The sequence below is a fragment of the Fusarium falciforme genome, chromosome 9 (assembly GCF_026873545.1).
Source record: "Fusarium falciforme chromosome 9, complete sequence".
Lineage (NCBI taxonomy): Eukaryota > Fungi > Ascomycota > Sordariomycetes > Hypocreales > Nectriaceae > Fusarium > Fusarium falciforme.
Genome location: NC_070552.1, coordinates 2,093,116 through 2,108,199, shown reverse-complemented (window position 1 = coordinate 2,108,199; position 15,084 = coordinate 2,093,116). Strand labels below are relative to the sequence as shown.

The 15,084-nt window shown below is 52.5% G+C and overlaps 5 protein-coding genes across 5 annotated transcripts; 3 read left to right on the top strand and 2 right to left on the bottom strand.

Moving 5' to 3' along the window:
- Positions 1-285: 285 nt before the first annotated feature.
- Positions 286-1,692, top strand: NCS54_01151400 (Fe2OG dioxygenase domain-containing protein; the record flags this gene model as incomplete). The annotated part of the gene is made up of 5 exons (XM_053156788.1): positions 286-597; positions 649-762; positions 822-838; positions 898-1,048; positions 1,099-1,692. 5 exons carry the CDS (start codon positions 286-288, stop codon positions 1,690-1,692), a joined length of 1,188 nt encoding a protein of 395 aa, XP_053012763.1.
- Positions 1,693-1,782: 90 nt separating this feature from the next.
- On the bottom strand, positions 1,783-5,050 carry NCS54_01151300 (DNA-LIGASE-A3 domain-containing protein; the record flags this gene model as incomplete). The annotated part of the gene is made up of 5 exons (XM_053156787.1): positions 1,783-3,736; positions 3,783-3,865; positions 3,916-4,009; positions 4,056-4,666; positions 4,715-5,050. 5 exons carry the CDS (start codon positions 5,048-5,050, stop codon positions 1,783-1,785), a joined length of 3,078 nt encoding a protein of 1,025 aa, XP_053012762.1.
- A 2,277-nt stretch (positions 5,051-7,327) lies between these two features.
- NCS54_01151200 (DUF4048 domain-containing protein) lies at positions 7,328-9,269 on the top strand (the record flags this gene model as incomplete). The annotated part of the gene is made up of 2 exons (XM_053156786.1): positions 7,328-9,015; positions 9,077-9,269. 2 exons carry the CDS (start codon positions 7,328-7,330, stop codon positions 9,267-9,269), a joined length of 1,881 nt encoding a protein of 626 aa, XP_053012761.1.
- Positions 9,270-10,649: 1,380 nt separating this feature from the next.
- NCS54_01151100 (Hypothetical protein) lies at positions 10,650-11,547 on the top strand (the record flags this gene model as incomplete). Its single annotated transcript, XM_053156785.1, has 2 exons — positions 10,650-10,724; positions 10,774-11,547. The coding sequence occupies 2 exons, from the start codon at positions 10,650-10,652 to the stop codon at positions 11,545-11,547; spliced, it is 849 nt and encodes a 282-aa protein (XP_053012760.1).
- Positions 11,548-12,251: 704 nt separating this feature from the next.
- Positions 12,252-13,731, bottom strand: NCS54_01151000 (Mannan endo-1,6-alpha-mannosidase; the record flags this gene model as incomplete). The annotated part of the gene is made up of 3 exons (XM_053156784.1): positions 12,252-13,438; positions 13,492-13,596; positions 13,647-13,731. 3 exons carry the CDS (start codon positions 13,729-13,731, stop codon positions 12,252-12,254), a joined length of 1,377 nt encoding a protein of 458 aa, XP_053012759.1.
- Between the last annotated feature and the right edge of the window lie 1,353 nt (positions 13,732-15,084).

The window sequence follows — 15,084 nt, the reverse complement described above, 5'->3', positions numbered from 1 at the left end:
CACCACTGGGACACATCAGCCCGCCAGGGGATGGTAACCACGACCACCAAAGCCCTCGTGAGTGTGGCTGACGTTTCGTGCCTGTGGCGGTGCGATCTCAGCGGGCCATCGGCTCACCGAACACACACCGAGATAGAGACATATACTTATCATGGCGGGGTGATGACGCCCCTCTTCAAAGTGATACAAGATCAGAGAATAAGAGTCTGTTTGTTCTTCTTTCTCTGAATCAGGCGCTTGCCTCCTATTTTATTTCAACTCGTTTGTGGCAACATTCGCACGTACATGACGACCTACCTTCACATCCGTTTCGTTTCCACACTATCAAGACGCATCAGGACCTCGGCACATCCACTCCTCTCAACAACAGCGCACATGAAGTTCCCTTTGAAAGATAGAACGCCGTTTCAAATAGCATCTCAAAGAATGTCAACCAACGCCGCCAATATTCCCGTCATTGACATCTCTGCGCCCGATGTGGACCAAAAAGACGTCGCTCGGCAGCTGGTTGATGCCGCCGAGGAACATGGCTTTATCTACATTCGTAACCTAGGTCGCGATATTTCCGCAGCCGAAATCGATGGAGCGTTTGAACTCGTGAGCAGAAATCATTAAAAAGCAAAGAACCCGGTTACTTAAGATGTCTAGACCCAAAAGACCTTTGAGTGTCCTATCGAAGAGAAGCAGAGATGCACCATTCAAACCAACAACCGCGGCTGGTCAGGCATGCACTCCGAGACACTGGATCCTAAGAACCAGAAGGTGAGCTGGTGTTTTATCTTATTCATTTTCACCAAGCTGGACTGACATTGGACTTATAGATTGGCGACTTCAAAGAGTGAGCCTTACCCTATTCATCAACACGGCATCTCGAACTCACTAACCACCCTACGTTAGAGCCTTCAACTTTGGAGAGTTCGTCAATGGCAAGGCCCAGCAGCCACTCCCATCTGACTTGGTACCCCATGAGCCTCAGATCAGTGCTTTTGCGGATTCTTGTCATAATCTGTGCCAGAAACTCCTTTACCTACTTGGTCTAGGCCTCGGTGTAAGTCATCTTCAAAGACTAGTTTGAGCTGATCTCACGGTATCTCTTAGGTCGACGACTTCTTTTCCTCGGCGCACAACACAGCCAAAGGAGCATCCAGCTCCATCCTCCGCTTCCTCCGCTACCCACCCCCAGACTCAACCGCCCACTCCGCCTCGGACGTCCGCGCCGGCGCCCACTCTGACTACGGCTCCATCACCCTGCTCTTCCGCCTCCGCGGACAGGCGGGTCTAGAGCTCCTGACCAAAGATGACGTCTGGGCGCCCGTCCCCGTCTGCCCGCCGGGGACCGAGGACGACCCGAGCCCGCCGGTGCTGATCAACATCGGCGACCTGCTGTCTTACTGGACCAACGGGCTGTTCCGGAGTACGCTCCACAGGGTCGTCTTTCCCACCGAGGGAACCGTTGGGGTTGCAGGGGAGACGAGCGCGGGGCCGAGATATTCCATTGCCTACTTCTGCCACCCTGTCGGGACGGCACCTCTTGAGCCGGTTCCTAGCGAGCGCGTGAAGGATTTCGTGCCGTCAGACGGAGGAGCACCGAGTGTGAATCCGTATGCCACGAGCAAGGTCATGACTGCGGATGAGCACCTGTTCATGCGACTCAAGGAAAGCTACGGTGACCTTTACGACAAGAAGTCATAGACGTGCCACGTTCACAATCAAGAATAACAGAAACGGAACTTGAGTCATTGAATATCTCTTGTGCCCGCCTGTCATCTCCGGACTCCACAGTCAAACAATCCCGATGTACCACCGCCTCCACGGATCATGCCACCCGTCATAATACTTTGGCGTGACATTGTCATCTTCCTTGATCGTAACATATTTCAGCATGCGCCAGTCATGGACGTCGATCCATATGCGGGTGCGATCGGAAATGGCCCCTCGTATCTCCTCGATCTTTTTAAGCAGGACCTTGGTCTCATCGTGACGTCCACTGTCGACCAACAAATAAGTCTTTACCGGGGTCTGATGATTCTCACATGCTTTCTCTGATTCGAGCCATGCATCGAAATTCATGACAGTGCCATAGATCCCATGATCATCGAACAGGGCCTTGGCTTCTTTACAGTTGTCAAAAAGCCCTGGTGATATTAGAATCCGTGTCCCTGCCATATGACACTTGGTGCCAGCAAAGCGACATGTGTCTCTGGCGGTGTCGGCATCATCTGGCAGCTTTGCCACTGGGAGAGTGAGCTCTTTGTCTTGCTTCTCGGGTTTATCGGGCATTGTTGCAGCCGTTACACCATCTGCCGGCGGTGAGCACTGAGCAGTCTGCAAGACAGGAAGCTTCTTCGTGATGGCGGGCTTCCCTGGAGACAACGTGAGGTCGATGACCTCGGGTGCTTCTTTTCCAAGCCTGCTTTGATTTGCAGAAGAGAAGGAAGAAATGGCGCAATGAGAGTTGCCATTTATATTTGTAAGAGGTTTGCGAGGCTGTAAGGTGCTGCCGTTGTTTGAGGATGTGCTTGCTTGCACAATCTCGGTCACTGACTTTTGGCGTTTGGGTGGGGGTGCAGGCATGGAAGTGGGCGAGAAACGCTTGTTTCTTGCAGGTCCTTCTGCTGGCGATGAAGCTGATGCAGCTTGTGCAGACGATGCAGGAGGTGTAGCAGGTGGCACCTCAGGCAGACGAAGTGGTGGTCCGGATCTTACACGGGATGGCCCCGTTTGTAAGAAAGGAAATTTCGTGACCCGTGGAGAAGTCGGAGAACATGAAGATGTTGTGTTTTGCGTCGACTTTCGCGGCGATGGCGTTGGCATTGTTGTTACAGTGAGTTGGCTTACAGCGTCAACAGCGATGCCACGCGGATCAGCCCCCTCCAGCTTTGCGATCCACTGGAGGTTCTCTTGGCTGTCCTCTAGCTCACCAGCCGTGGTTGCATCCTTTGCCATTGCCTGTAACTGCTCGAAGGAGATCGTGGCGGTAAAATCCCGATCAAAGTGAACCTTTGTGACTGAAGGGAAGCGCAGGCTCCAAAAGCCTGTGTTTCCCACCTTGTCAAAGCTGAAACACCTCAAATCAAACACCAAAGGCTTTGTGAAGACAAACGTCAGAGGCAGGCCTTGCTCTACCCCAGGAGCCAGCTTGAGAGTGAGTTGGTCATTCTCTTCGGCAGCCACAGGTTGGGGGTTGGCGTACGTGACAACATCTCTCAAGATTGTCTCATTCAACTCCACGACATTGACAATGGTAAACTCGGGCTTTGCGTTCCACTGCTTGACTGCCTCTCTATTGTCGAGGCAACCGAGATAGAAGTGAGTCCACTTCAAGCCGGGAATCCGATAAGTCATTGCCTTGGCTGGATCATACCGAGCACCGACAACAGCGAAATCACCGACGTCGCCGAAGTTCCCGATGTATTCCTTCTTGAGCTTAATGCAGCAGCTCGAAAACTTCCGACGCTGGTCTGCAAAATCGAAATAGGGTTCATCTGGCTTCAGGACCAGACCTTCCTTTCGAGCCAAAATCGTGAGGGCAAAGGCTTTACGCAGACTTGAGGCGCCCAGGTTATGACCAAAGTCAATGACTTGACGCTGAACGAGTTCAGACCAGCCTTTGCGATATGTAATAAGGCTTGAGAGAATCTTGAATCTCTCTGAATGTCGGAGGTTGATGAGTGATTGGTCCTCCAACAACAGTACATCGTAATATACCATCATTAAGTGTTCCTGTGGTCCAGGTCTAGGGGAGTCAGCAATGAGAAGATAAGTATCGGAGACCAACGTACAAAGAGTCCTGCTCCGTGTTTAAAAAGCGCCCTCTTCTTGACACATGCTTCCGAATTTTATGAAATGGCAGTATTTTCTGTAGCTGGTACAAGTTAGAACCTGAAGAATGAGAAAAGGATCATAGAAACATACCGAATCATCGTATGCAACCAACTCCCCTTCCAAAATGCATGCTTTGGTGACCTTTGCACCAGGTCTCCCGATCTGAAGTGATTCTAATATAGTCCTTCGCCCAGTTAGAGGAAGCACATTATTGAACATTGCCAACTTACCCATGAAGCGCCTCTCTATCCTCAGTGCTGTCTTTGCCACTCTTGGAGAAGATCTGGATGCAATTCTCCCCCTTGCTCAGATCGATGTGAATTTGACAGAATTCCCCATCAATCTTGTCCTCCACGCTCATTCGTCCATGGCCCATGTTAAGACAGTGCTTGATACTGCGCCCTTTCACCCAGGGCTGTCGTCCAACTTTGATACCTAGTTGAGGCTTCACAGAGCTCAGAATTTGTTCCCGCGGAGTCTTGCGGGCGGCATTTGGCAACAATCGTCCTCGGATGGCCTGAACGGAATTGATTGCCGTGGAAAAGTCATCTTGAATCTTCAAAACGCAAGGAAGAATCGGGTCACATAGTCGATAAATGAGATGGGGATCTAGGACCAGTGGTTGGTAGTTTTTGAGTACCAGCCTGGTAAACCACTTGGCTTCTACTGAGCTCAGTCGGCGATACAGCCATTCGAGATCGCCCCTATTGCCTTGGGTGAGGCTAGCCTGTGAGGTGCGGATCGATGGAGAGCTCCATTTCACCCTGGCTGCTAGAGAATGGAGGATTTCGTCGATCTCCTCGACTGTGACAAGGTTGTCCTTGCTGTAACCCGGACTTGGCTGATAGGCAATCAGTTACGGATCATGAACTGTTGCAGGCAAACCAACCGTTGCATTCAGAATACGCGAGACGCAATCAGCCAGGTCAATGCCTTGACCCGACTGACGGTAGTGGGACAGTTCAGCAATACGAGAGGACCCAAGGAAGAACGCGCGGCCGATGATCTTTTCGAGGGTAGCAGTTTGTATGCAGTAAACTCTGTCTGTTCTCTTTTCAGGGAGCAGGGTAGACAACAAAGCCGCAACACTTGTATCGTGTGCGTTGATCCAGCTTCGGTGTCGTGCAAACCATTTTGCTACGGCACTCGAATTGTTCTTCTTGGCAACCGATAATTCGTGGGACTCTTCAAGCAGGTCGCAAACCAAAGCGAATGGAAGCGGCATAATGTGGCAATGGCAAAATCATCGCACAAAAGTATCCAAAAGAACACAAACCGAGGACAAAGAGCGGCGGACAACAAGCATTAAATATCCGGAAGCGGAGTGGTGTCACCGACACCCATAGACCGATTCACTGAGGCGTGAACACGCAGGCAGCAGAAGAGTTGAGACCAGATGACTCCATTCCAAACTGGAGCCTCTCACCGAAAAAGGGAATTGCCTGACAAGAGAGACGATGCCTTATTCGTGGGGGCTGCAAGAAATATCGACGCGATGGCTGCACCTGTCAGCCTGGGGTGCAAGCGGGAAGACAAGGGTGTGCTGCGCGACATTGACGGGAGGTCACATGATGAGTTGCCGGAAAGGAGGAAGACGATACGACACGTGAATGATCATGTGACTGAATATGAAACACAGCATTGGCTGCTAATTTCGGTCGGAAATTGGGGTCAACCTCAACCGATGCATGTTTGCAGGTTCGATGACTGAGGACCCCTGTATTCATGCAGGGCCCGCTGCAAGACCACCGCATGGCCCCTGAGGGTATAATGCTCAGTGATAGGGCAGAGTGAGGGATCCCTCTGCCGTCACTAACAGCGGTCAGTGCGAGTGCACGCCGTCCCGAACTGCCTCACTCATGATGGAGCCAATGATGGCGAGGATGGTGCTGCGTCTTGTGCTCTGTCTGGCCAACGGCAGTGCAGGTGGGACTTTTCGATCCTCGTGGAACCTGGACCGCTTCCCAACAAAGAACGCTCTAACGCACGCCCGCTCCTCACGTCGAAGGCTCAGCTACGGAGTAGTCTGGCGGTTGTCATGGAGGAATAAACAGGACGACGAGCTTACGGCGGGGTGAAGGGAAGAGGCTAACTTTAGCAGACAACAACAAAGAGCCATGAGCCGCTAATAAATCAGCATGACCACGTATGGACGAATTCCAACAACGCAAGGAGCCAGAAGCGAACCGGGGTTCACGATCCACTGCCGACAAGGCGTTGGCGGACCGCAGGACGGGGCGGTCGACAGCAGGTTGTCGGGGGTAAGTGGTGCGATTTGGGGCAGAGATGCGTCGCAGTTGCGAGCCTGTTTGGTTGAGAAGGGTGCGGGCTGGGCCGCGGGATCATGGATGGTCGCTTTCTCTTCCCTTCCAAGGCTGGGTCAGTTCGCATGGTGTTGACGAGTGACGGTGCCGAGGGATCCCATTGATTGGATCCGTTGCATGGGAAAATGCGAGGCAGGCCTACATATGTAAACAAACAGTTTCCCGGGACCCTGCCAGTCTGCGACTTTCCCAGGTCTCGCCCAAAATTCATTGTTCACATTTCATGCTTGGGATTTGCCGCCGTTGCATTCGCCCTTATCCATATTCCTTACCGCCTATTATTATCGCCACTTCTCTCCCCTCGTGCCCTGCTCCTCTCTAACGTCCCGCACAAGGTGGTCATCCCCCGGAATTGCTTTTATGCCTCTCCAGGCTTGGGAGCTGAGCTGCGATCCAAATCCATCTGATCAGCTGGTCGTGAGCGACGCTCACTAGTTGCTTTTTCAACGCTCCATCTCTGCATACAATCGAGGTTGCAGACACCCGTTTTCGGGAATTTACGCTCATTATCATCTCATCTCTTTTTTTACTTTAATCCATTCCCCTCTCCCCCTGATCGATCGACCGTCCCTTTTTTTTGTTTTCGCTTACATTCCTACGACAATTCATATTATTCGAGACGACTCCCAGCTCAACGGCTCCTTATCAGCAATCCGCCCCGTCCACTCCCGTCCCATCATCCTCACCCCTCGCCTGAAATAACGTCACCCTGTCCCTGACGGGGATCCATCAATTTCCTTCACTCTTACAACCCCAGCAAGCCCCCTCCAGCGCCAACGTCCCCGGCCTCTCGTCACGCAAAGCGCCCGCCCTGCCCAGCATCCGTATCCAATGGTGCCCCAAGCCTCCTGAAAATCGCCCCCAGCTCGGTTCAAGGTTCGACTCAGGCCCCCCGGAAGCTTGTCAGCGCTGGTGCGAGTCGACAGGAGTCGAACTAGCTGTTCGGGTGCCTGTTTGGGGAGATAGGGTCGTGCTACTGGACGCCTCCAGGGCTCTATTCTCGACAGGAAGCCACTGGGCTTAGTGGGCTCTCCACCGAAACCCCCATAGCCAGCGGCGCCATACCCCAATGCGCAACACCACCGCCGGAACACACGCCCACATACGCCCTCCTCGAAACCCACACCCACTGCCACTGCTCGCCTCTCTCTCCTTATCCAGTGCCGTGCCGCTCCCTGATGCCCGGTTTTCTTTTCCCACTCTGCGTCGCCCACCGTTGCTCGTTCGCCCTCTTCGATGATTATCACCACCTGACACAAATACACCACAGAGCGCTCGCTTCCAGGGCTGCCGTTGCTGCTGTCGCCGCTGCTAGACCGCGGCGTCGCAGAGCCTATCGAGCTCCAGACACTCCTTTCTACAACAAACGCCGGCGAGTACTCGGTGTCCGCTCCCTACAGTATTGCAACCTCCTTGAGTGTCGTCGTCTGGACATGGCTTCGCAACAACAACAAAGACAACAACAACAACAACAACAACAAGCAATCCGCCGACGCTACTCGGTTGCTGATCGTCTGCCTTCGGACATGACTATTCCCTCCGCCTTCGGTTCTGAAATGGCCCCTAATTCGGTCAACACTGCTGCTGCGCTGCCCAGGTATGCTCCCACTCGTGACCTATCTCAGGGTCCAAAGGAGAGACACCTGAATTCTTTCTCACACGGCCACCACGACAGCTCAAGTTCAGCACCCGCAATGCCTCCTCCGCCTCGCAAGGACGACCCCGTCCCCTTCAGACGAGGACATGCCCGAGCCAAGTCCAGCGTGTCCAGTCTGAACCGGCAGGTCAACAGACTTTCACTTACTTTGCCAATTGCGCCCCCTACGAGCGACCCATCTCGGCCAACCCCAACCTCTGCACACATGTCTTCGGTACCCCCGACGCCTATCGACTCGGGGTTGACATCACCTGCTGACGCCAACGAATTCATCATTGCAATTGCTGCTCAGGAGAGACGAGTGCTGGAACTACGTGAAGAGTTGTTCCGTGCAGAGGCAGAGCTTAACTCGCTCAAGAAGAGGTGGACTTCCCAGGAGAAGAAGGGCGATCAGCTTCCCTTTGAGGCATTCAGGAGTCCTGTTCTACCCTCCGAAGAAGAGGGTGGCTCAAACCGGCGTAGCGCCGACATGGAGAGGAGGAAGCTGCTACAGCAGAATCAGACCCCAGCGACCCCCAGCCGACGAAGGGTCTTGCGCGGTGGGCACACGAGGACCCTTTCTCTGCTCTCGCCGGCGAAGCCAGACGTTGGGTTCTCGCTGCATCAGGATCGCGATCATGAATTTGAGCCTGTCAGGCTACCTTCAATAGAGCGCAGGACCGCTCAATTAACAAACCCACACCTAGCCAAGCGTGCCTCGTGGCAGCCACGCAGCCAGCAGAACGCCGCCGTCCCCCAGGTTTTCGAGGACTTCAAGACGGGTTTCAAGGCTTTCGTCGAGGATATTCGCCAAATTACTGTAGGAGACGAACCCATCAGCGGCCAGACCGCTCAATTGGGTCGGGAGCCATCCAGGACTCAGGACACGATTCGACCTAACCGACCTCTGCGACCCAAGGTGAGCACGGTATTCGAGCCACCACACACCGGCAATGAGGTCATGGAAATCTCGGACAAATCTACGACATCGACTACGGGCACCAAGAACAAGACTGAACAGACCTCTCGAGAAAGGTCCAAGACTAAGAGTAAGCCATTCTCGTGGCAGCCTCTCGGATTTGACGCACTGGACGACAATGACTGGTCCAACTGGGAGTCGCCGGCCTCATCCTCAAAGACATCCCGCTGGAGCGGCTCTACCATGGGAAGTGGCGGTCTGGACGACCTGTCAGCCACTTCTGACGATGGGGAGCCTATTGACTCGCCATCGTAAGTAATTGCTGGGCTGGGGTTGGACGGATCTGGTGAGAATTGTGCTGACCTTGAATAGCAAGAAGAAGTCGACCGGCTACGAGACGCCCCTACTCTCCCCCAAGCTAGAGGAGATCCTCCCCAACATGGTCAAGGGCCTCTCACCCAGCAACCTCAAGCGCACCGCGACAAACCTAATGGACGAGTGGGAGAGGTCCCTCACCGACCCGCAATATCCTCATCAGTCGCAGAACAAGGAGAACAATGCATAGGTTCCCCCGATTTCCTGCGGCACCCTCGGAGATTTCGATTATACATATCAAGCGATCTGGACAAATACACGGTATAAAAAGGCGTAGACAGTTTCGGCAACACAGACCGGTATTTGACGACGGAAGAGAAAAAAAGAGCCTCGGCGGCCCCTAGAGGAGTTGGCATATAATGGCTGGCATTTCTTTGCGAGTTGTTTAGCACATGAGGGGGGGAACATATGGATTGTACATTGTGAGAGTGTTTTTGTTTGGTTTTTTGTTTTCTTTGGATCCGTCTCTTGTTGGCTGCATGGTTCGTCTACAGGTTCTGCTGAAGGGTCTGTCTGCTTGTTCGGATGGCAGTTTTGGTTGCTCTGTTGGTGTTGGGATAATGATACTGAGACGACCATCATGAGTGATGACTGTGGAATCGTCGCATTCTGAGTCAATTCGCAATATTATTAAGTTAGAGCTCTGGAAGGCCCTGAAACATTGTATGCGAAGTGAGTGTCACTCATTAATTGCGTATCTTCTGACACGAGACAGTGTCATACGGTGAGAGCTTTAATTCACAACAGGTTGATCATCCGTCCCCACGACGGGCCGTTTGGTCTGTGCCAGGAACACAAGCTCGTTCGTTGTCTTGGAGCTACGATACACACAAAGACCATGTCTTGGCCACGCCAATCTCGAACAGATCGGCGATGAATGCAAGCCATGATCAACTACACGGACGGTTGCCAGGGCAGCCGGGCCCCCGTGCTTTTCGTCGAGGTGGAGATGCCGAACAACGATAGCGGGGTGCCGGAGGGTGGAGAAGATAGGGTCAAAGCGAGTGCGAGGGCTATTGACCTGCTACTGCAGGGAGGGAGGACATTTGTAGCGGTGTCTGTTGCACGGGGAGATGTATGCAGTTGAGAGAAGTACGGGTAGATGGATCGTTTCTTCCCGAGGTGTCCGAAACACAGCGGGCGATGCCGCCTTTTTTGGGTGATGAAGGGTTTAACGTTAACGCCGAAGTTTCCGAATAATGGGATGAGATGGAATGCATCATGCGGGGAGTATTCACTCTTGTCTTGATGATGCGCAATTCAGAGAAAGAGATTGGGTGGTTAGTGCCGAAGCCTCCCAAAAACGGCGATGCGAATGCGAGGGCAAGCCTCGTGCTATTTGTAGTTGGCTCCTCGCATTGAAAGGATTGCGAGAAATGGTTTTGTGAGTCTCGCACTCGCTAAATAATTTGTTAACAGATACTTTTTTAGGGGCTCAATTTGAAATGTATATAATCTGATTGATCGGTCGTGTTAATTGAATAGTAATGTCCTCTGTTCATCAGACGAGGAGCGATAGACTTCAAAGTGATATCATCATTTTCATCTACTTCATTGCATAGTCTTCAAGATGAACAGCGAGTTTCGTCCCAAGTTGGCCCCGACTAGGAAGCCTCTCACCTATCTGGCCAAGGTTCAAACCTTTGTAAGTCCAATGGCCCCAACTACACAAACTCACCAACTTCTAACTTCAGATCCGCCAGTTCATCGTCAAAGACTCCCTTAAACCACACACCACCGTCCTAATAGGCTCCATCCTTCAACTCGTCCTCTCCACAACCCTTCCTTTCCGCTGGGCAGTTGTCCCCTCCGCCGTGGTCTTACTCAACTCGATCATTACAACCATCCTACAAGTCCGCAGCCCGAAACCAAACGAGTACACTGCAGATACTGTACCCGGCCGCGCGACAGCTCAGCTCCCCTTTCGAGACGGCACCTTTGGAAATAAGCCAGGGGCGAGTCCCGTCGTCGTCTTCAACCTCGGCGTCCAGTCCAACCACCCACTTGGCGTCGCGGCGCCGCACTTTGACAAGGTCGGAAATTACTTCAGGGCTCTGCACAATGACCTCACGGCCCGCCGGGATGAGCTAGGCATGCTGAGCTACTCAAATTGGCGAGGTGATGAGCGCAGTAGTAACAACACTCTGCTCCTGACATACTACTTCCGCGACGTCGAGAGCCTGAACCGCTTCGCTCACGAAGAATTGCACCGCAAGGCGTGGGATTGGATTAACAAGGAGAAACCTGCACATATCGGCATCTTTCACGAGACGTTTTGCGTGCCGGCACATGCGTATGAGACTATCTATCTTAACTGCCACCCAGTCTTGATGGGGAGGGCGACGGTCAAGACAAAGGGGGAAGAGGAGACTTGGATGAATTCTCTTGTAAGTGCGGATGTGCCTGCGTTGAAGACGCAATGGGCGAGGCTTTCGAGGGATCCAAAGGGGAATCCTAGGGAGAATTGAAGGGAACGGTGATGGTGAGCATGGTGCAACTGAGTAGGACTGGCTTGGAAGTTGAAACGAATTTTTAATAGATATCTTACCTATCTTGTTTATATTAGTACCTAGAGAGCAGAGGGTTGACATGCCTCTATGAACATCTCGCCTACCTAGTTAACGCGCTTGTCAAGTGAGATCTTATGATGCATATTCGATAATCAGTTGGAAGGGGCGTTACCAGAGTGTCACCAGCCAAAGACGACTTCTTCTCCTTCTAGTATAACTTGTGTATGAAGGCATCGAGAGATACTGACGAGAGCTTGCCGTGGATAGTCAGCCTTTGCGATATCTATTCTGAATGGGAAGCCATGCTGGTTTGCCAAGTGCCTACTTCCTAAAAGTAACTTCGTAAAGCTGGTTGTATGATACAGCGTGCCGTATTCTATCGACTCTTATTCTCAAGGCCTCTGTAGCAAAGATGCTGCTCAACTTCTCCAAGTTCAAAGTGTAGTCGTGAATTTCCCCAAGGAAACACCCAGCGACTTATATGTAATGTGAATGGTAGTTTATGTACAAAATAAAAGAGCAGTCGTGTCTATTCTGTTAAGCAGTGGGTTCTGAGCTATCCAAGGGCCAATGAACCAAATATCCCAATCCAAACCTCCAACACCTACAACGCCCAATGCTAGGAAACCCATGTCTTGACTCCTTTGACTGTTTAGTTTTATTTAAATCACGGTAAAAGCAGTACCGCAGACAACACCCGCTGCAATGAGGAACGTTATTATTCCTGCCCCCGCCTTGTCCGTCATGGTGATGGCGCTATACGTCTTCTTGCCGTCCCTGTCTCCCGTCGTCGTGTCTCCAGCGTTCGGGTCGCCCTTTGAAGTTCCTCCCGTCTTCTTCGTGACCGGGCTGCTCACCTTGTCAACGAGCGTGTACATGAAGATGGATAGGGCGCTCATCTGCGGACCCACGCCGACTGTGCCGTCGTAGGTACCAGTGAGCCACGAGAAGCCACACGCCGTGCCGGCGGGGCCTCTGTAACCCGTCGCTGGTGATCCGTTGCAGACTCCCACTGCTGACTTGGCGCTCGATAGCAAAAGCTTGGCGACCGAGTCGTAGGTGTGAGGCGCCATCTGCGTCGTGGCGGCCATCCAGCGTGCGAGGAACCCCTTGAAGTTCTGCTGATCCTGGTTGCACTGCTTGCTGGGCTCGCAGAACTGCTCGTAAATAATATTATTCTTGACGAATTTCTTGTTGATGTTGGTTAGGATACCGTCGACACGCTTCTTCCAAGTGTCGCTCTCGGTGATGTTGTACAGGACAGCTGCGCCGTGCAGGTAGATGCCGGCGTTGTAAGTCCACTGATTCGTGTCGGTGCTGCTGCAGTTCGTTTCCCCGATGGTCACGCCGTCAAATACCTGTAGCTCGTCGGTTATGAGTCCGGCCTTGACCTCCCAGTCCCAGATCTTCTCTGCCCAGTCGGCGTACGTGTCGTTGCCGGTGTAGCGAGCCAGTCTCGCGGCGATGTTGAAGAAGCACCCGTTGGAGATGGAGTTCTTGTAGTCGTAGCCCGTGTTGAAGGTAAAGATCTGCCACCGCAGGCCGCCGGAGCAGTGCTTCGAATCCCACCGGCTGACGTATTCGTTGAAGACGGCCTGGGTGAGGGCGAGCCATCCGGGCTTGTCATCCGGGGGGTCGGGGAACTTGTGCTCGGCGGCAGACATGACGGCCATGGCCCAGAAGCCCTGATCGTCGTTACCCTCGGTCAGGGTCTGGTTCTCGGGCATGTAGTCGTTGGTATCGCCGGCTTGGTGGACCAATGCTTGCTTGGTGATGTCGTTGTACGACGAGTCGCCTGTGAGCCACCAGTAGTCGATCATGGTTCCGAACAGGGCGCCCGCCTCCCACCCTAAGAAGTGTCAGCGACTGGAATCTCTGGAGAGTTTCTTTTGGGATTGTTACAGTAGTAAGGGTCTGGCAGGTTGCCGGGTACATCGCCAGTGTTGTTTCCCGTGTAGTACTTCATCAAGCCATACGCGACAGTGCTAGCAGCACTCTTGACAGACTCTGGTGTAAGTTAGTCAAAGTTTCATCGAATCGACAAGATTTGAACTTGCTCTCGTCATCAAATGTTATCTCGAGGCCCGTCACTGCTGTTGTAAAGCCCAATACCGCAGTCGCTTTCCGTAGGAGTGCCCTCATCTTGATACCCAGTCGAATGAATCACCACAACAAACAACCCTTCGAATTGAAACGAATGAAGAAACTGATTTTCAAAAATGTCGACGTCGAATTCTGTCAAGTCGGCTCACTTGAAGTTCGCTTACACCTTGGCACTACACGTTGATGGAGGCTGCTGACAAGAATGCCGGGATGGCCGAACTCGGGCGAGAGAAGCCGGATACGAAAGGAAGGAAGACTATAGTTGGAAACACATGGGTAAGAACTTTACAATAAATCAGGAATCAAGTGGAATTAGAGTAAGAATAAAGATCTGGAGAAGAAGGATTATTGAGAGACGGAAGGAATCTAACTAGCCCCCTCCCTCTCTCGCCCCATCTTGTTAGACGTGCATGGACTCGCTCGCTTCTCGGCCACGCGTCTAGGAGGGGGATGCCAGACGGAGACGGACTCCACTGCGTTAACGGTGAAGGGATGAGAGAGAAATGAAACTATCCAACGGCGAGGTCATCTCGTCCGGGGGGGTCGTCGGGGCCTCTTTTTCCCAACGGGGGCGCAGCAAAGCTCCTATTTGAAGCTCAGGGGTTTGCGCTCCTTCTTCCCGTGTTTGGTTCAGTATGGGTTAGCGAACTCGTAAAACTCGGGCATTACATACGAACCGACGAATGGGTTTCGAGAAGGAGAAGGAGTGTCAGTGAATGCCAAGATATTAGGATCTCCTCAGAGTCAGCATAAAAAAAGCCATACGTGGGCCAATTACCGGGAACGAACTGATCCTTTACGGGATTAGACTTGATCTGGGGGGGATGGGATGGGGAGGGGGCTGATTAAACTCGAGATCCAAACAACGCCCGCTTGAATGAATGGATTTCCATTTGTTTCAAGTCACCGGCGAGGTCGTATCATGGGTCGTTTAGCTAATGTGAAACTCCATGACAGTGGCTGTGCAAAAGACGCCGAAAGGGTCTGTCAAGCTCATCCCTACAAGGGGGCCAAGACGGGAGCCCGGGAATACTCGTCTTGGCCATTCACAGACGTCGAGCCTCAATCCGCGTGTAAATTGTTAAATCTCGCGACGGATCCCGCATGATAAATAAGATTGAGTCTAGCGTATTTAAACTGGCATGGACAGGCAAGGGCCTTGAATTATGGGGATGGGCTAATTGCGACCTCTTGCGTCCGGTCCCTTGCTACTTGTGCTCAAAGTACGTAACCGAGCATACGTATGCTGGGTTTGTCCGCGTATGTTTGTGCGCGTACATAATGCCGCGTCCCGAACATTGTTTCAATTGTTGGTCTGGAACGCTTGGGTTTTCTACTGGAGTGACAGATCGCTCGCCATCCTTTGTAAGCGGAGGCATATTTTTATCACCG